The following is a 22103-nucleotide window of genomic DNA, read 5'->3' on the forward strand; positions in this document are numbered from 1 at the left end:
AGTAAAAATTATTAACATATTTTAATTATAAGTACTTTAAATACTGAAAAACTAAAGTATAAGTATGTCACAGTAGTGACGACGCACAGACGACATCATATAATTTGCTTTTTTGCACCTTTGGCGGTTTCTTCATATGAAACCTCTCTGCTGGGGGTCTTCAGGGTCTCTAAATCATTGGAAAGAGGTTTATTTTCCAGTAGTGGGCGCCTTCTCTTTCCTCATCAGATTCCCCTCGCCAATCTATGTTGGTAGGGCACCCCCTCCAGCATCATATGATGTCCCTTCTTCTTTCTTCTTCCTGTATAGCCTTGATCTTTTTCCTCTTGCTTTCTTCTTTGGATTTAATCTTCCTCTTTGAATTGTTTAGTCTAATGTTGTCCTTTACCTCTGTCACCATCACAGAGGTGCAGGTGAGGGTGGTGGTGGAGTGAGAGGTGGTGAGATCTTTAGTCGTCTTTGACTGCTTGCCATCTTTAACTGCTGTTTTTTGTCATTGTGATGTTCTTTTGTTCTTTTTGCTACCTATGATGACTGTACTAAAGAGTAATATGTACTTGCTAAAGTAATAGATTGCAATGAGAGCTCATGAGACATGTGTACTTCCCTTTTCAGAGCTAGCCGGGAACTAACGCTTAGTTTCGCACAAAGTTGGCGAAATATTCTCCCTCCACCTTCCTCCCTTCCCCTCCACAATCGTATTGGCCGTTGATACACTGGGCGAGTGTAAATTCAATCAAATTTCAACGTTATTTGCTGCGCCTGAAGGTCCTAAGTGGCACGCCTCCCTCTAGCGTGGGTTGCGCCTTTAAATCTGTCCCTTTAAACCTCACCCAGGACCTTTAAATTGCGCGCGGCTGGAAAATTATTTGTCGGGATTTATTTCTAAGTGGTATACGAACATTTTGAACACAGTTTTGAAAAATGCCATATCTTGACCAAATTCACCCCCCCAGGTGTCGCGTACCCCCTTAAGAAAGTGTTCGAGTTCATGTTTTTTCGTGTTAATACCGTCAATGTTGTGTTGTAATATGTTGATGTTGTGTGTTCTGTATGTGTTGTATGTTGCCGTTTGGGGTTGAGGTTGGGGTATTAATGGGGAAGGTATAGGATCTGGGTTAGAGGGGGGGAAAGGAGAGATTGGGGACAAAGGATGGGGAGTACTGATTGGGGATAAAGGCAAAGGGAAATTGGGAGTGGGTAAGGGTGCTGGCTGTGGTTGGGGAGGTGGGAGTGGGGTTACTGGAGGGCAGGTAGAACATGTCCAAGTGTTTGTGTATTGGTTTGTGTCAGCAAGTGTTGTACAGGTGAGGTGGGCCCAGTTTTTGCACATATTGCACTGAACTGAGCCCTTTGTCTGTCTGCTCAAGGTAATGGGTTTAGAGCATGTTGGGCATGTTTATTTTGTGGTGGGCCCAGGATTGCTCTCTACATCTCCGGCTAAAAGTAGAAGAGGGGTGATCGCCGGAAAATCACCCCTACGTGCAGAAAAACGTAACATTGCATGTTGAGAAAAAGGATTTTGGTACTCCCCAAGGCAGGCTTAGCTCCTCTTGGGGATTGGTGCCACCTGTGTAGAGCCGGTGGCCAGGGCTGCTTGCCGCCCTTTGGCCCCCAACTCTTGGGGTTGGGGGGTGGTCCCACGACATAGACGCTGCGGCTCCAGGTGGTTGTATGATGTAATGAGATGGGTGTGCCACTCATTTTCATGTGAGGTCTATGGCTTGCTTCACAAGTATTAACTTTTTCCCAAGTGTCATTCATAACATGACATTGTACTCTCAAATAACCATGGGTTTCTATGGATGCTTTCACACATGGTCATGGTTGTGATATGTGAAAGCATCCATAGACATCCACGGTTATTTGTGAGCACAATGTCGTACTATGTACAGTGCGCAGCGAAATGTCAATATGAGTAAAATGAACCTTATAGGAAGATGTTTGGTTTCATATCAGTGGCAGGTATACATTTGGAGTGCAGAAACACTTATAACTGTATACAAACAACTAATAAGAACTACAATATCTATTTGCCTACAGTTTGATATCCAACAATTATAAAAATATGATACACTATATCTATCTATATACCAAGTTCCCCCTTTAAGGGAGGTTGCCTGATCAAAGCCCGCATCCATTCCCATCCACCACCCCTGTTTCCCTCTTATCTTAGCTCCTCATGGATGAAGGGTCATCCCTGTCTCCTACCTACTGTCCAGGTCAAAAGACACAGCACATCCACAGTAGGGCCTCTTCAGTTAATTGCCTACCCCTCCCTGTACCCTCATGTGGAATATAAAGATGGGAGAAATCCCTTTGAGCTGCATCAAAATATCATCCATACACAACCATCCTCTACCTTACTCAACAGACATTCCCTTCTTACTCAAAGCCCCTTTCACCCCATCCATCTCATCCTCAGCTGTCCCCTCAAGTTCACTCCATCCACCTTTGCTTTCCACACCTCTTTTGCTCATCTTTCATTCACTCATTCCTTCTCAATAATCCTTCATTTGCCCTATCTGCCTCCTCCCTTTTTACCTGCACTCTCCTCATTTCTCTCACTATCCAACCTTGTAACTCCAACATTACTTCTCACACTTCATCAAACACATTTACATTTCTCCTTTCTGCATGTATGCCATGTGGTCTGAGGTGTTTTAGGTATATTACTTATGATGTCAGGACCACATACTGATGAGTGCTTGAGGTTATGAATAATATGCTTTGTCTAGCTGTCTATGAAGGGTGTGTAGTCTGGGTCTATGAGGGAATTTTTTTTAGGTCAGTTGGATTGCCTACATGTGAGTGGAGAATGGTTGTACATGGTTGATATTTTGAAGAAGCCTGAAGGGTTCTTAACCCCTTCCATACGGTGCCGCACATGTAGGCGTCATGAGGAGCAAGTGGATTCGCGACGCTGCCATATCGGCGTCTTGATTATATTTATTGTAGTCGCCCCTGTGTTTTTACATTCTCTCAAATGTGCCCTGAATCCCATTCTCTGTGGTTTTCAAAATTCGCGGGTGAAAGAGAGAACGATCGATATAAGCGGTGACTATATTTTATGATGCGAGTATTATTACGACACGTCGTACGGCTGGCATTGGCTGCTGCCCGCGAGATTTAAGTTCCGTACTGAAGTGGTTAATATCTTCTCTATTTTCTGTATGAGAGGTAAGGATGGGAGAGTTGCCGTGTAAATGTAATGGGCCTACTGTGGATATGCTGTGTCTTGCTTCCTTACTTCTGACCCAGGCAGTAGGCAGGAGACAGGGATAACTCTTTATCCACGAGGAGCTAAGATGAAAGGAAAACAATGAGTGGAAGTGTGGATGCATGCCTTAACCTGGCTACCTCCCTTATATGGGGGAAGAATCCCTTGGTATAGTAAACCTATAATATCACCACTAAAGCTTACATCTACATCAACTTACCTCTCCCTTCTGCTCTCTTTTGACTTGTCTTCATCATGAGATGTCTGCCTCCTTACGCAGCTTTGATTGGCCAGACCTAACAACCTCTCCTGGAGACTGCATGGAAAGAAAAACTTGTTAAATAAACAGGAGCTGGACTAGGATTCCAGAAATCAGGTACATTGATCATTGAATATATTTGTAACACACTGCAGGATAATAATGCAAAGCTCCTAATTTCTAAAAAGGTTCATTTTCCAGGTCTACCCTAATGCTGTTGTTGTTGCTGTTGTTGCTTGTTGTTGTTGCTTGTTGTTGTTGTTGCAAGAAATGCCTGTAGATTGAGTGTCATTCATTCATTCATTCTATATTAAGCGTGCACAAGCACACGTATTAGCTTCATGATGTCAAATCTGGTGGTATCAGCAAGCTTCAATGGACAACCCATTGTCTGACCTGACCTTGGGTCAGTTTAGCTTGACCTCAGATTCAATCATTAAACCACCTGCATCCCAACTGGGGAGTTGGCCATACAATGTTACCTTACGACAAATTATTCATTCCATCAAGAGGATGTTTATGAATATATGTATTTTCTTCCTATATATATCTATATATTATAATGGGTACTCACACTAAGTTCTATACTATACATTCTCTGTTGCACCCAGTTGCAGCAGTCAGATGAGGCTCGACTATGATACTGTCAATACTTATCAATAAAGAGAAGAACTCAAGTAGCACCTTTATTTCAGTGCCTCCAAACTAATATAGAACAATGCAAGTCTATAATGCAAATTAGCTACAAATTCCAAACCACTCCAATTACCATTATGATTTCTTAATTATGAACTATCAAAATACTCAATTTTAATAATACAAACATGATTTGTTCCAAAACCACTCCATTATTTGACTAATCCTACCTGCCAGCTTTTTCTAACCTCATTCTCTGCTTCACTTCCTCATTTCTCACCCTACCCATCTTTGTAACCCCCACCATATTTCTTACAACACTTCATCTCAAAACATATTTAGGCTTTTACTTTCTGCCTTCTATAAATACAAAATACCTGCTCTATTCAATGCCAGGGACACAATCACACAAGTATGGTCTATATACCAAGTTCCCCCTTTAAGGGAGGTTGCCTGGTCAAAGCCCGCATCCATTCCCATCCACCACCCGTTTCCCTCTTATCTTAGCTCCTCATGGATGAAGGGTCATCCCTGTCTCCTACCTACTGTCCAGGTCAAAAGACACAGCACATCCACAGTAGGGCCTCTTCAGTTAATTGACTACCCCTCCCTGTACCCTCATGTGGAATATAAAGATGGGAGAAATCCCTTTGAGCTGCATCAACCTCTCCTGGAGACTGCATGGAAAGAAAAAAATGTTTAATAAACAGGAGCTGGACTAGGACTCCAGAAATCAGGTACATTGATCATTGAATATATTTGTAACACACTGCAGGATAATAATGCAAAGCTCCTAATTTCTAAAAAGGTTGTTTCCAGGTCTACCCTAATGCTGTTGTTGTTGTTGCTGCTTGTTGTTGTTGCTTGTTGTTGTTGCTGTTGCAAATATATTCAATGATCAATGTACCTGATTTCTGGAGTCCTAGTCCAGCTCCTGTTTATTAAACAAGTTTTTCTTTCCATGCAGTCTCCAGGAGAGGTTGTTAGGTCTGGCCAATCAAAGCTGCGTAAGGAGGCAGACATCTCATGATGAAGACAAGTCAAAAGAGAGCATTATAATGGTCTACCTTCTGCATTCATCTCATGACACTCCCCCTAGAGATTTACTTGCTCACCTATTCTACAATTCACATTCAGCCCCCACTACATTCCCTTCTATATGTAAATCCATACACCAAAAGACCTTTTTCAACTTACAAGGGTGGTAGCCTGCCAAGGCATGTAACCACATTTCACCTTTTCAACAACCCTCTGTTTTCCTTATAATCTTAGTTCCTTTGGAGGAAGGGCCATACCTGTTCCCCACCCTCTGTTTGAATATGAAGGAATACAGTAAGACACAGCATCTCCAGAGCAGGGACCAACACCTTCAGTTGGTTTAACACTACTGCTCCATTATATGATAACCCCCAATCCCCAACCTTGTCCACCCACAATAAATACTGAGAAAGGAAAGATCCCTTTGGGACAGATCAATCTATCATCCATTCATAACCACTCTCTACTCACAACTATCTCTTGCCCTCTCCCTTCCCTATTCAACAGACATTCACCTCTTTATCTAAGCCCTGTTCATCTCATTTTTGTTCTCCCCCTCAAGTTCACTCAATCTATGTTTGTTTTCCCCACTCTTTTGCTAGTTTTCCCTCACCTATTCTTTCCATTTGCCCAAATCATCTCAGTATTTTTTTTATCAACCCTATCTGTCAGCTCCATTCCACCCCCTCTATTTGCCTCATCTCACTTCTCACTATCCATCCTCGTAACCCCAACCATACTTCTCAAACACATTTCAAGTCCTTATTTCTGCCCCTAAGTTAGTCTCTGCCCTGTAATGTCGCAGGCATGACCACCCCTTTGAACAGTCTTCCATTTCATCCTTCCAAGACATTTACTTACATTCCTCACTCTACAGTTTCCCTCCACCCCACTCTTTCATTCCCCAATATATACGACTCTCACTACTTATAACTCTACATTCTCCAGCCTCTCTCCTTTATGACTTATCTCCAGATTAGTACCACCCTCTCCTCTTGTGCATTTCAACACCTCAATTTTGCCCACATTAACTTTTTCTAAACTCCACCATTAGCTGTCTTGAACCCTCCCCTGATCAATCAACCCATTTACCCTACAGAAGACCTGTGGCCTTCAGATAACTGACTGTCCATAGCCTCTGGGTAGTTCCACAAGTCTTGTGGGAAAGATACACTGTGATGTTGTCTATGGATTGTTAGTGTGGGGCATTGTAGTATGAGGTGCTGTGTCCTCTGCGGTGGTTGTATCTGGGGCAGTTTGAATCTATGCCCAGATCTATTCTGTGTTGGTACGGTTTCAATGTTGGATGGTGTCCTGCATGCAAGTATGGTTCTTACTAGATGTGTTGTTTGTTTGGGGGCTATTGTTGGAGTACTGTGTTTGGAGGGCTATCTTGAATGGCTTGTTCAGTGATCTGACTGAGTAAGTGTTTTTGTGTGGATATTTTGTGTAGTTTAGGTAGTAGGTTATGATTCGAGTAGTTAGCTGGGAGTGGTTTCTATGCCTTTTTTTTTGGCTACCCTCCGCATAAGGGGGAAAAAAGCCTTTGGTGTATGTATGTATGTAGTTAGCTGTTGGTGTAGTTTTCCGTTTCAATCTGTTAAGGATGCGTACAAGATGTAATGTGATAGAAGTGTGGTGTTAATGGTTCAGCAGCCACCATTTGTTTGTTTTCTCCATGAGAACAGGTGAAATGTTGTTGACAGAGATCTGGGATCAGGTCCAGAGACAAAGTATTGCCCCTTGGCTTCTGCACTTTCAAATGACAGTAAAGGTGCTGATAGGTTTTGAAAATGGGTACCATGTACATGATTCTCTCTGATATTCACTCCACACAACCACCATTTGCAGATACTTATTGCACCACATTTTATCACAAATGCACACACACACATAAATCTTATCTCACAACATGTTACCTAGATAAGATTATCATATTTACAATAAATATCTTCTGACCTAGTCTTGTGCTTGCTGCCTTCACCAGGGTTTTTCTCATTTACTACTTTATGTTCTCGGCTCTGTGATTTGTCATCTTCCTCCACTCCTTTGCCTCTGCCAGCATGGCTGCTTCCACTACTTGTGTTGTGCTTACTGATACTGGATGGCCTCTGCTCCTTGGTTACTCCACCACTTCCCTGGATGGCCTTGCCCTTGTGGTGGTCCTGGTCATCATCAGATCCCTGCGGGCAAGTTGTGTGTCACTAACGATGAAGCAAATGTCTGAAAAATGGCAAAGAACCTGTGACATGTCAAACTGTTAATAACTTACCTTGTGTTCTGAGTGGCCTATACTTCCATATGGTATAAAATGTGAGTAACTGTCTTATCCAAAAAGAAGAGTGGATGCCACAGAATTTAAAATAATCAAAGGCAGCATTTGGATGTACAGAGGTTTCCTCTCAGGGTTGTCAGAGCAAAATAGGGATTTTAAAAGCTTAAAACCAATCTCAAAGTATTTCCCCAAAAAGACCACTTTAATACAGAGGGAAAAAGTAAAACCACCCAGTAACAGCACTCCACAAACTGAAACTCATTTTGTGCATGTGTATTTGCATCCCAACTTACTCTATAAATATAATTAAATTGACCCAAAAAGCCTCCCTCTCCTCTTCATTATTTTTTCACTACCAGGACCATATGCACTTTCAAAAGCTCATGTCCTCCATTTCAATTTCACCTGTGCCCACATCCTCGACAACACCTCTTTCATTCCATTCACCTAGTTACAGCTTACAAGAAAAAAGCAATGATTATGGGGATCCTGTGTGCATGGGTGCTCTCCCTTACTGTAGTTTATGGGGTTGGACTTATGCTCATGGAGTCCTACCTCTGTACCCCTACTTTTCAAACTTTGCCAATTTGTATTGTTGGCCTGGATTATTTTTTCTATGTTCCACAAACTTATGTATCCATGTTGAAAGCTAAACAATATCTTCTAAGCTGTCTATATATATATACATACACAAACTTATGTATCCATGTTGAAAGCTAAACAATATCTTCTAAGCTGTCTATATATATATATACATATATGTGTGTGTGTATATATTTATTATGACTTCTTGTTCTTTCACCCATATCAACAGATCTTCACTGTCCATTTAACTTTCTTTGTTCTAAATATAATTACCATGTCTCTTTTACCTCCTCCAATGTGAGTAGTCCAAGTTGTTACAGTTTCTTCCTTGTCTTGTATTTTTTATTTCTCTGTGTAACCACACCACTGCTGCATACTCCAGATCAAATTTTCAATTATTCTTTTCCATTATATTCTCATCCATGTAATGAAATGACATGTGTTAATTTGCAATTTACATATTTCTCCTATTATTCTATTTATATGCCTTTATGTCAACAGAATATCTGATTAAAATTGCTAAACCCTTTTCCTCCTTTGCTTTTATTATTGCATCTCCTATTTTATAGTTACCCATTTTCTTTTCCCCATTTCCAAGATTCATTGCACTGAATTTCATCTTCCACTTCTGGCTCCACTCAGTTTATTTCAGTCTTCCTGAAGCAACTTACAATCCTCTTCACAATTCACTCTTTCTATGATCTTGGCTTCAGCAAATAAGTTTACATAGCTGTCTACTCCATTCTTATCAATGATATACGAAGTGAACATTGACGGTGTCTCACTCATCACTTCTCCAATATGACAATTCATTTTTCACTACTGTTCATATGCATCCATCACTCAAAAAATCTCTTATCCATTCTATTTTGCTCCCTTTAATTCCTATGTTAGCCAACTTCCATTTTAGTATCTTGTGTGGCACTTTGTTAAAAGTCTTTCCCAGGTCAAGGTATACTAAATTCCCATCCCTCCCTTTCATGCAGCACATCAACAAATCTCAAGTTAAAAAAAAGTTAGTTATATATAACTTTCCTTTCTAAATAAAAACTGATTGTCAACAAAGATTCTCTTCTCTGCCCACCAATTCATGATCTATTTTCTACAATTTTTTTCACATATTGTGCATTGGTCTATATTTCAGTTCCTTCCTTCCTTGTAGACTTACACCACATTGGCTGATTTCTAATCATATGGATCTTCCCTTCTTTCATGAAACAATCAATTGATTTATTTCTTCCACTCATTGTTGTCTGCTATCAACCAATCAATCAAATGTTGCATCGAGTTTCAAGGAGTGGAAAACCCATAGCCCCTTGTGGCTGGCAATGGTCCTCAGAACCTCCCATAGATTTATCTGGAAAGATATTTTGGACTCTTGTCTGTGTTGTATCAGTAGTAAGGAGAAGAGAACAGTTGCTGGTTGTCAGCTCCCCATGTGTGAAAAAGTGTAAGAAATGCAAGTGAAGTTGATAGACTGAGATCTTAGGCTTAGTCTGGAGACACTGCCAACCCCTCTGGGCACCTCTGGATGGAAGTGGGGGGGTTGACGGGTTCTGAAAATGGGCAATCCTGCTGTCCATCTTGCAGGACCACCACATGCATGCACCCATCATTGCTCCCTTTCTTTCAGTATCAAATTTGAGATCCCATTTATCCCAAGGATTTCCTCACTTCCAAATTCTGTTACTTTGCTTACTTCCACTTTTCATGTTGAGACATCTTTCTCGATTTCACCTTTCTTTCCCTAAAGTCCTTCCTTGGTGAATACCAAATGGTAGTTTTTCATCATTTCAGTTTTTTTACTTTTAGAGGATTTGTGGGAAAGCCCAGTTTCAGCTATGGCATTCCTTGGGGAGACGGGACTGCTCGGACAGACAGTCTAGGGAACGACAACAACAACAACAACAACAACTTTGGTTCATCTTTGCACTTTTCAATTACACCCACTTTATATTTTTTCTTCCTCCTAATTCTTGTCTAGTTTTTTTTCAGTCTTGTCTTCCCTGTTCTTCTTTTTTTCCTCCTCTTCTGTTTTCCCATGCTCTTGTTTTGTTTTTTCCACCTTTCCTTCATTTGCTTTTGTGCATCATGTGTGAAATCAATTTTTTTTTTTTTCTTTATACTTCATTTATCTATTATCATTATTATTTTGTCCTCTTCCAATCATCTTTGGTCCATTTTTCCACCCATGTTATTAATTTTTTGGATGGAAGATTTTCCATCATATCATAAGTTTCTTTTTTATCAATGAATTCCCTCCAGTACACTTTAAATTATCTGTTCAATTGTGCAGTTTGCTTTTGCAGTTGTAGTTTCCTTATGTGAATGATTTTTCTATTTGTTTTTGTTACTCCAAAAATAAATTCAAGGATAAAATGATCATTAAAACCTATAAGGCACTGGTAAATCAATGTTTCAATTACCTTGAGTTCCTTCAATAGGATCAAGATTAGTCTTGCCATGTTTGTAGCCTTCCTATGGGCAAGGTGATGCAGTTATCATCGGATGCTATTGCCCAGATTATTGCTCTAAAGGAGGCTGGGAAGCAAACTTAGGAAATTACTGATTAACTTAAAGTTAGTGGCCATGTTTTGAGATGCTACAATGCAAAGTGAAGCGAGGGAGGGTGTGATGCCATACAAACATTAAAAAAAAGCAGTCTGGTACGCCTCATAAGACATCTGGGCATGCTGACAATTCATTAAGAGAGACTTAAAGATGTTTCCTTATATTTCAACCCATAAAATTAAGGAAAGCAACAGTAGTGTGTTTTGAGTGTCTGTATGTACTCTAGTCAATGCACATATGAGCTTTAGTACTCCAGCCATCTCCCTATGAAGAAACCAATTCTCACCTGAGGGCTCATAGAATTGTTTTTGCTGAGAAATATCTCAGGTGGGATTAGGCTGATGGACTGGATATGCTTTGGTCCAACAGAGTGACCTTCAACAGTGACTATGGGGAGGAAGTGGCCACATTTACAGGAGGCAAGGCAGTGATCCACTGGAGCCATGCTATCTGTGTGGTACCATGAAGTACCCCAGTTCTATTATAGTGTGGGATTGTTTATCAGGTTGGGGCTTGGGAAGCTTGCTGTGTTGCCTGCCAACATTAAAGTGAATCAATATGTGCATTATGAGCTGCTGAATGACCACCTCCTGGAGTAATTCGAGCTAAGAGGTGCACACGTGTTTCAACAAGGTGATGACCCATGCCACACTACCAAATCTGTTATAAATTGGCTTAAGGATTGTGAAGTGCCTTTCATAATGGACTGGCCTGGTAATAGTCCATATATAAACACCACAGAGAACCTCTGACAGGTAGTTAAACACAGCTTAAGCCAGACTTTTCTTTTTATTTATTGGGTTACAAGCACCATGGATCCTTCAGAGACAGAGGGAGAGAGGGAGGGTGTGGGAGAGGGAGAGAGATGGAGGGTGAGTGAGAGAGAGAGCAAGAGAGAGAGAGAGAGAGAGAGAGAGAGAGAGAGAGAGAGAGAGAGAGAGAGAGAGAGAGAGAGAGAGAGAGAGAGAGAGGGATAAGAGAGAGGGAGGGTGTGAGAGAAGGAGGGTGTGATAGAGGGAGGGTGAGGGAGAGAGGGAGCAAGGGGGAGACAGGGAGGGTGAGGGAGGGAGAGAAGGGGAGAGAGAGAGGGGGAGAGAGAGAGGGGGAGAGAGAGAGAGAGAGAGAGAGAGAGAGAGAGAGAGAGAGAGAGAGAGAGGGGGGGGAGAGAGGAGAGACAGGAGAGAGGAGAGACAGGAGAGGGGAGAGAGAGGGGAGAGAGAGAGGAGAGAGAGAGAGGAGAGAGAGAGAGAGAGAGAGAGGAGAGAGAGGAGAGAGAGGAGAGAGAGGGGAGAGAGAGATAAAAAAAATTATGTAAAGCTTTTAGGTGGCCATGTTGTCAGGTTGGAGGATTCCCTTCCCCAATTAAACCTTCTCATTTGCCAGGATGATGAGCACACAAGCTACTGTATGTACCAAGCTTAGTATGCATTGTAAATCGGTAAACCCCCTCCCCCCCCCTTTTTTTTTTTACTAAAGCTACTCAGCAGTTCGGTGGAAATAAGAAAGATGAATCCCGCAGGTTTTTATTCTATTTTTATTTTGGGCTTTCCAACATCAATGTGCCTGTAACCCAGTGAATTAAAAAAAATCTGGCCTTATGGGGTAAAGACGTAAGCACTCTGCCAAAGCTCGAAAAGGAAATAAAGGATTCTTGGAATAAAATATTCAAAAACAAGCTATACTGTCTTGACCTTTCCTTATCACAATGCCTTGAGGAGGATAGGGGGAGGCTCCGGCGGTCATAGGGAGGAGGAATTTTATTTTGTCTTCAGGGTTACCCAAAAATTACACAATTATAAACAAAGTAAATGAAGTATTTTGACCCCGAAATTTACCTTAATGTCCCTAAGGGCGCCGCCCTTAGGCATGTTTTGTACGTCAAAATGATGCATTTTCTAAGGCTGAACATGGTTATAATTATCAAGATATTGATTTGAAATTTATGCTACTATTACTTCTTGTGTAGATTAACAATTGTAAACAGCCATTTTTTTTTTCTTTTTTGAGGGTCGTCTACTTTCATGTATTTTTTTTTTTATAATTTTTCACGTAAAAAAAAAAAATGGAAAAAAATAAAATAAATAAAATATTTAAAAAATTTGGCTCTTTATTTATCATCAGAGATATCCATAGTTAATGCACCATAAATTTCATGGAATTTGAACATTAAATAAAAAAGTTCTGGCACTTTATAATAAAAAAAAGTTAGTTTTGAAATACGGCCAATTAAAGATTCTGAAAATTTGTACACTGATTTTTTTCTCAAAACCTATTAATGCTATGCTGAATACTCTATTACGACTACTGTCTTACTTATCTTTGTATAGAGAAGACTGGATCTCTCATATTTTGGCTCTAGGGTTCAAGAAAGGCACTTGGTCCCCCCCTACCCACCCGGGAAGAGTATTACTTCAAAGGGTATCGGAACTGCCCACATTCCTCACTGTTGCAAAGTTTTTCTTAGAACCCTCCTGCAGAGTAGTCTCTTTTGTCTATTGTTGCTTTCATCTTCTTGCTCTTCTTACTGGGTCCTCTTTCTGAGGATAATAGCCTTCTTTTCTCCATCTTGCTTAGGCTTCTGTCAAGTGCCTGTGACCCGAGCTTGAGTTCTTTCAATATAGAGCCTTCCTGGTAGCCAAAGCTATGGCTTAGAATTGCACTTCTTGCAATAAAATGCAGCTTTGACAGTCCCTACAGCTTCTTTTCATACCCTCCCAGCCATACCCTTCCATAATCGAATGATAAACAAAACTAACATTTCTTACAAAATAATTATCATCAGCAACAGTATATAAATTCATTGTTGCACTGTCCACACATAATTTTAATTTTATCTTCAAAACCATCACTATGATAGTGAACAACATTATCTACACTGCACTCACAATGACTAAGAACTATTTCCTTCAGACGTGCAGTAAAGAGCAAATGTATAGTTTCATCCTCTCTTCCTCTTTCTCTCTCTCCTCCTCCTCTTCTTTTTTTTCATCACTTTTATTGGCGAGTGTTTCTTTACGTATTTGTGCTTTTCCTGTCCTCTTGAAAGGTGTAGAAGTTGATGGAACAGAACCTGATGCTTCGGGTGACAAAATCATAACATCAGCTGATGTGGTGGGCGTGGCTACACGCACTTGTAACAATCTCTCTCGGTTTTCTTTCCTTATACAACGCATACGTTTCATATGCTTTTTCACTTTATTAAGACCCATAACTATAATGGTAACACAATAAAATGGAAATAAAACGTAAATTACACACGTCAACTCGACGATAAATGTAAACAAACGTAGACAGCACAATATCAAAGCTTTTGTAAACAACTTTTTCTAATCAAATATGGACTTATGATAGCCGTGAAATGCTGCTTTAGATAGGAAAAAGATCGTACTGCATAGCACTAGTCAGTGAGGGTATGAAAAAGACAATAAAAGCAATAAAATGGCAACATGTTGACAAACATGGTTGTTGCCATATTTGATGCAGCCTGCCATCCCCTACCTCCCGCCACAAAAGTGCATTTTTATGGTATTTGCCATTTAGGTTTTCACTTCAAATCATATGTCTGATAACTGAACAAGCATTTGTGATGCTTAACTAAATTTCGTACCCACGATCGAAAATAGCCATTTTTAGCCGGAGCCTCCCCTCAACAGAAGCAAAGGGTACACAACAGTGTTAAAGGAACAATGATATTTTGCCACTATTCTATCCTCCTGTAATTTGTCTAAAATGCACTCGGCCAAAACTTTTGTCAATTATTGTACATGTCCCCCCCATTGTTGTTTATCTGTTTTTTCACAGACAGATATATTTAGACTTTCAAATCCTTTTCTTACTTCCCTTTGGTGATTAACTTCTCCCATGCTGGTATGTATACTTTCTGGTCATTATCAAGCATAAGGTAGTGCCAAGACAGAATAAGGCCTGGTCATAGAAACAAACTCCCCTAGATTCAACCATCACACAGAAGACACTAAATACTTCATCTTCCCCTAGCCACACCCAAGGAATAACAAAAACATCTCTTCATTGGGTGACTGAAAGACTAATCTGGTGGCTGTTGCCAGTTACATGGGAGCCATGAAATTCTTGCAAGATATATGTGGGACTTCAGACTAATTTCAATCACTTGCATGGCTTGCCTGGCTATAGTACTGATTCCTGCTGCATTATCCACTGCATAATCACCTGTTATTCCCTCCATCCATGCACCTGTTATTGTTATATTTGCTTAACCACTTTGATATGATGACTCCTACATAGCCCTCATGAGGCATGAGTGGGTACACGAGGATGCCAGCATTGGCATCTAGATTATTTATACATTTTTTGTAGTTGTACATGAGTTACCCCTGGAGTCTGTAAACTGGTCTGATCATGCTCTCAGGGTTTATCATTATTCAGAGTAAAAGAGAATGAGTAATACTGCAGTGACTTTATATTCTATAATGCGAGTGGTGTGATGCAAATTACACATGGCAGCCGATGCTGCAAGTGAGAACTTGAGTCATACTGAAATGGTTAATCAAATGATGAGGCACGATTTCATGTGCAAATTAGTTAACAGTTACCCTAGTGTCATAAATTACAAGCACCAGTTTATCAGATACAATTAGGATTTCAATAGCATATGACTGTGAAATAAACAACACTGCAAAAATGCTGAATCATAGGCATGCATCAGCATGGACCCAAAAGTCCAATAGGGAATCTGAGGGATCTGCATATGCTTTTCACTTCTATTACTGCACTTTCCAATTTCACAATATTTTGCTGCTACATGCCCTTAAATATTTCTCTTACAATGAGTTACAATGAAAAACCAGGCCAACAAAAGACCTAATGGTTCATGGTGGTGAGGAGGAAGAGGATGAGAAGAGAAAAAGTACCTGGTATGATCTTAGTAAATCTTACTCTGAACTTGATTACACTTAGCTTATTCTATTCCTTGATGATAGCTGGCAGAATGGTGTTTACCTACTTCTGGGTAAAATATACACACTGACTACTTGAAGTCATTATTTCTTGTTTTTATAATCCTAATGTTATCAATTTTAAAATCTTAAAGGTTTATATTAAGTCCAACCCTGAATTTCTCCCTCCCTCTTTCTATTTTTACATTAATTTTCTGTGATTATAGGTTAAAACAGTTTAATCCATTTTTGTATGCTTTGTTTCCAACTTGAGATCACATCAGGTCCTGTGGCATTCCTCATATCTAGGTTAAGTTCTAGCATAGTTCTAACTTGATTTATAGGCTTAATTTCCAATGATCATACCCATATTTGAATTCATGTATTGTTCCAGCCTCAGCAACATCACCTATGCTATTCAAAGTATTTATGCATCTATATGGAAAATCAATTTCTTTACATCCTTTAGACACATAGTCTTTCTTAACTTGTTCTAATGACCTCTTCAAACCTTCCTATCCCTAAGCAAGAGATCTATTCTGTTAATGTAGTTCTCCTTTAGCACCCTGAATACTGAATCCCTCTTCTGTTTGCTCTTTCGAAACTGGTAACCAGTTTGGTTGTTGCCCTTTGCATTCTCTCAATCTTGCCTTTATATTTTATTCTGTGTGGGGACCATACCACTGACACATATTCTAGTCTTGGACAGATCAGGGTTTCAACAAGTTTTTTCATCATCTCTTCATCCATACAGTGAAAAGCCACTTAAATTTTCTGCAGCATCCTGTACATCTCTCCCACAATCCTGCTAATATGTCTGTCTTTAGGGATGGTCAGCTTCAGGATTTATTTTATTGATTTATTTTTTCTTTTTAATAATAGGGGGGGGGGCGAGATTATGAAACCATGGAAGTTTGACTAGGGTGGGTCAGTTTGTTTCTGTGGCCAGGCCTACTATTATCTTTGTGTTGGATGATGACTTCAATGCAGTTGTGCATGTGGCTCTTACTTCTCTTGGGAGGGAATTTCCTGTGAGGCTAATGCCTGGAGGGATTTGAGAAGAGCAAGATAAAATAATACAAATAAATATATAAAAAAGGGTGCCACCGCCATTCACAGGCAATATGATATAAACATGTGAAAATATGTATATACAAAAATAAATACTTATAAATAAATATATATATAAAACTATTGTAACTTCATTTATATTTAACATTTGAATTTTTTTTAGTACACACTACTCATAACATTTGGTTCTTCAAGTAGCAACAGAAATGAAAGAATATATGCTACAGAAACCTACTGCTAGATAAGGTTAACCAACATGCACTGTGAGAAAGTAGAACAACAAGGTAGGGTAGTCATCAAAAATGCACAACTTTATGGGTGCCAGGACTGACCCCTGCAGTATCCCACACCTACATGATACTCTCATCCTTCACTATCATTCTCAAGTCTCTCAAGAAATCCTTCACCAATTCCAGAATCCCTGAGTTCTCCACCATTTTCCAACTTCTGTATTAATCTTCTATAAAGCACCTCATCAAAAGCCTTTTCTGGATCTACATGTACAGTACACAGTCCACCAAACCATCTCTCTCATGCACATCAATGACACTTGATTCAAAACACAGGGCCCTCCTTTTCTGAAACCAAGATGATATTCAACCAAGACATCCACATCCTCCTAGTTTTAGTCCATCTGTCTTTCACAATTCTTTCATATATTTTGCCTATCACATTGGTCACGGGCAATGTTCTACAACTCAGAAGTTCCTCTTTATTTCCTTCCTCATAAATCTGGTCCAAATTTCCATTTTTCCAATCTAAGGGTATTCATTCTTCCTCTGTAAAACATACAATCAGTTGATGTATTCTATCCACCAATTGCTCTCTGCAGTCTTTAATTATCCAATTGGAAACCCCATTTGGCCTAAAGGTCTTTCTTGCATCCAAATGATCTATATACTTCTTGCACTTCCACTTTTATGTCTTTTAATAAACCTTCTTTAATTATGCCTGTCTCTTCCTCAAAGCATTTCCCTTAAAATCCAAAATGGAAACTTTTTGTTCTATTATTTCAGCTTGCTTTGCATAAAATCCCATCTATTCTTAGTTTGGAGATTCCTTCTGTGTTCCAGCTTGCCACTTCATCTAGAAAAGATATTGTTTATCATGTTATTTGTCAATTACATTCCTTTTGAAGCTTCATTTTTTTATCTTCTAATTCTTGTAGCTCTCTCTTGTATTTTTTTTCCTTTCCCCACATTTCCTATGCTTTATCTATGTTGTCTTGCACTTTCTTATGAACCAGTTAGTTTTTATTCCCTCCCACTCATTCTTTGTACATGCTTTTTGACATTCAAATTGTAAAATTTTAGGAGGATTTCCCAAAACCATACTAAAACTAAACTGGAAACTAAAATTAGTAATTCCATTTTTCATCACATTAATCCCTAAAATGACGTCACATACTTCAAAGACCATGGGTCTTCTGCAAAAGAGACAAGGGTCAACAGACTGATCACACATTTCTAATGATTTTGTTCACACCACCATCAGATGATCCTAAAATCAAGATAATCTTATCTGGAAGTTGTGGGTCTCCTACAAGAGAGACTTGGGTGAATAAATTGATTGACTGATCTGATTATTTTGATTCATATGGACATCCCACAAAACTCATGGGGAACTCAAATGACTACATACATATCATACTACCTTCACAAAAACAAAATTATAGACAGACCAAAATAACATTTTGTTAGTGATAACCAGTGGTCTTACCCTGTGGACAATATGGGAATGAATAGGTGGAGTTACAGAGGCAGTAAAGGGAGAGATTTAAGGGGAGGGGGCACAACCGAAATGAGGAATAGTAAATAGTACAAATTAAAAGTTACCTTAACTTTTTTTTTTTTTTTTTTTTTTTTTTTTGAGTGGAGATTGGTTTCCGCTCATAATGCTACATGACTGGTTTGTAGGTATGTCACTGAAGTCCCTAAAACATTGACTGTATGAAACTTATGCAGTCAATATACCATTTGGGAACACATGACATAACCTATGAAGATCTTCACTTGCAGCTCTCTCACAAATAGGGAAAGCTACAAGAAAATGGCAACTTAAACTCCACATGATAGCAGCTCACATTCAGTTCCAACCTCCGTCACTTTGTAATAATCACTCAACACTGGGCACTGTTTAATAAGTAAAATGTATCACAAGAAAGCAAAAGTTTTGAACTCCCAAGATTAGACCTCAAAATTTACAAGCAGGCACTGTTGGGTTTCTGCTTTCTTTGAAATTTCTTTAAGAACAGTTTACATGTGCTCAATCAAAAGTTATCCCACTCAACATTCCTGACTAACTATACTCAAGTGCTAAGCTGAATTACCATGCCAGAAAGCAATGCCACCCCAGCTCTGCATGCTTGTCCATACAAAGAATATGTAGTTTTGATAATAACAACAATAACAAAAAAGGCTGCCTGGTACAACTCCAACCATTCTAAGTAAAGAGCCACACTACCTCAGTACATCAACCCCTTGTTTCTGGGTAACAAGAGAATGTGGAATTATTTTACAGATAACACCACCTGTACCAATTCTAAGTGTCAATGTACCACTTGGTTGGCCTGCCTGGCTAGTACTAGAGTGTGTATACTTACGCTACTCACCTGGGCTCATACTAAGCTTATACCTCATGGCAAGGTACTAGGGCTTGGCTGCTACACGATGGTCACCAATTGTCGCTGAGGTCTCCACCAACTTGTGTATAGTACATCAACAGAATGTGTTAATATCAAACGAAAGGCAGATGTGTTTGGCTTACAACTGTTTCATCAAACTTGTTGTTGTAGCTTATACAAAAAAAAAGAAAGGAAAAAAAAAGGCAGTAGAGAATGACTGCTTGAGAGCATGGTGTAAACATGCATTGGAATCTTAGGGTCAGCATTTTTTCTCTTTTAACTACTTCAGCTGTAGTAACTGACCACAATCTGGATCTCTATTTAATGAAGAGAGTAAGATGAGAAAGAAAGAGTAAGCAAAGATATTAGAGATATTGAGAGGATAGAGATATAAAGGGAGAGTAAGAGAGAGAAAAGGGAGGGAATGGAAAGACATGAGAGAGAGAGAGGGGGGAGAGAGAGGGAGAGAGAACGAAAAAAAAAAAAAAGAGAGAGAGAGAGAGAGAGAGAGAGAAAAGAGAAAGATAGAGGGATGGAGGGAGGGATGGAAAGGAGACCCACATACACAGATATAGATAGAGAGAGGGAGAGATGGGGAGGGAAAATGAGAGAGAGAGAGAGCAAGGGAGAGGGGAGAGAGAGGAAGGGAGAGGTGAGAGAAAGGAAGGGAGAGGGGGAGAGAGAAAGGGAGAGGTTGAAGGAAGGAGAGAGAAGGGAAGGGGAGAGAGAGGGTGATGGAGGAGTAAATAAGCAAGAAGGAAAGAGGAAGTAAGAGAGGAAAGATGGAAAGAGGGAGGGAGGGAGAGAGAGAAAGACCAAGAACCATGGAAAAAGAGAAAGACAGAAAGCAAGATTATTAGATAGAATCAATTTAATATTCCTGTCAACAAAAACCAGTGCTTCTATCCTTGGGTACAATACGACACTGAAGAAGATCAAGTCACAGAGGTGGAAAGGAGGGATTTAAGTGCATGAGCAGAAAAGAGGGATTGTAGAAGTTGAAAGGGATCGGCATTCTTACCCGAGTGGAGATTAGTCTCCAATCATAAAGAATGATATGCAACTCTGGTAAATAGGGATGTCGTTTACATCCCTATAATACCAACTGCATAACACATATGCAGTCAATGCCCCATAGAGGGAAGAGTGAAGGAAAGACAGAGGAGAAAGAGATGCAAGACTGGGGATGAACAGAGATGTGAAAAGACATTGTGAGAGATATAAGAGCAAGAGAGGGAGGGAGAGAGGGAGGAAGGGTTAGAGGGTGGGTTGGAGGGAGGTAAGGAAGGAAAGAGTGAAACAAAGAAGGGAGAAAGAGAGAGAGAATGAGGAAGGGAGGGAGGGAAGGAGAGAGCAAAAGGGGAGAGAGAATGAGGAGGGGAGAGAGGGAATGAGAGAGCAAGAGGAGAGAGAGAGAGGGGGAGGAAGGGAGGGAGGGAAGGAGGAAGGAAGAGAGGGAGGGAGGAAGGGCAGAAGGATGGAAGGGAGGAAGGAAGGGAGGAAAGAAGGGAGGAAGGAAGGAAGGGAGGAAGGAAGGAAGGGAGGAAGGAAGGAAAGGAGGAAGGAAGGGAGGGAGGAAGGAAGGGAGGAAGGTAAAGAGAGGGATAAGATAAAGAGGATGGGAAGGGGAGAGAGGAGGGTGAGAGGCATACAGTGTGATTCACGAACATCTTGGATCACGTGTTAAACAGCAGCTATTACCTTTCTGGATAATAGCTTAGATCTCATATATGACCCAATCTACGGGTAATGCTGCAATCTTACACAAATACACGACTCCTTGCTCACCAGAGTTGGAGTGCCAGTTCTCATTGCAGCTATGCAAACATTTTCTGCCCTGGCTAAAGCTCGAACATGGATTACTGAATTAGCAGTGTGTGTGTGTGTATGAATATAAATGTGAATGTATAAATATATTAAATGGTATTAAAATGTTTAATGAGTTGAGATGTGAAAATTAGTCTGAGCTATGGACTTACTCCTGTATATTATAAAACTATTCTTCTTCTTCATGGATACTCACAAAAACAAAAAACATAAATCCTATGATTTTCTTATCAAGAACCAAAGGAAAAAAATATATACATATATTAAAGTGTGTGTGTGTGCATGAGAGAGAGAGAGAGAGAGAGAGAGAGAGAGAGAGAGAGAGAGAGAGAGAGAGAGAGAGAGAGAGAGAGAGAGAGAGAGAGAGAGAGAGAGGGAGAGAGAGAGGTGGAGGAGGGAGAGGGAGAAAGGAGTTAGAGAGGAAGAGAGGAGAGGGAGAGAGGAAAGCAAGAGAGGAGAGAGAGAGAAAGGGGAAGGAGAGGGAAGTAGGGAGACAAAGGGAAGAGAGAGAGGAGATAGGAGAGGAAGGGAGGAGAGGAAGAGAGGAAGAGAGGGAAATAGAGTATTATTATTTCGTTTGGTATTACTAGCATTGCTATCCCTGGTGACAACATCATGCTGAAAAATTGGGCTAATTAAACTGGTAAAGGCAAGACTGAAGGCCATGAACAAAATTGTTGTTTTCTCTTCTTTTTTTTTTGAGTGGAAAATCTTGAGAGAGATATAGAAAGAGAAATTGGGTGGCTCTGCTCCTGCCATGATGAGTGACAAGAGGATAGTGGAAGATATTGTATTTCATCACCGATAACCAGCACTTATATTCTTGAAGACAAATATCATGCTGATTCAGAAGTGGTAAAGGAAGGTAATAGGAAGGAGGGACAGTAGAGGATAAAAGTTATCAGTATTCTTTTCTGAATGAAGACTAGTTTCCAACCATAAAAGTATTCTGTGTGACTCAGTCTGTAGGGGGATTATTTAAGTCCCAGAAGTATAAATTATACAAACCTAATGCAGGCAATACCCCAAACAGGTGAGGGTGTGTGTGTGCATTTTTCAGCAATAACCAGTGTTTCTATCCTTGG

At 40.0% G+C, this 22103-nt stretch overlaps 1 protein-coding gene across 6 annotated transcripts in view; it reads right to left on the minus strand.

Moving 5' to 3' along the window:
• LOC143018193 (uncharacterized) overlaps window positions 1-22103 on the minus strand; it is a 45642-nt gene that overhangs the window by 17896 nt on the left and 5643 nt on the right. For 4 of the 6 annotated variants that reach the window (XM_076173382.1, XM_076173383.1, XM_076173381.1 and 1 more), the window contains exons 3-4: window positions 7113-7336; window positions 3441-3536 (exon numbers count right to left, since the gene is read on the minus strand). In XM_076173382.1, coding sequence (XP_076029497.1) covers window positions 3441-3536; window positions 7113-7336 — 320 coding nt within the window. Of the gene's footprint in view, window positions 1-3440; window positions 3537-7112; window positions 7337-8286; window positions 11416-22103 lie in introns of those variants that run through there. The other 2 variants (XM_076173386.1, XM_076173385.1) reach the window with 2 other exon arrangements.

This window comes from Oratosquilla oratoria, chromosome 34 (genome assembly GCF_046742065.1).
Source record: "Oratosquilla oratoria isolate Oo_2021 chromosome 34, ASM4674206v1, whole genome shotgun sequence".
Classification (NCBI taxonomy): domain Eukaryota; kingdom Metazoa; phylum Arthropoda; class Malacostraca; order Stomatopoda; family Squillidae; genus Oratosquilla; species Oratosquilla oratoria.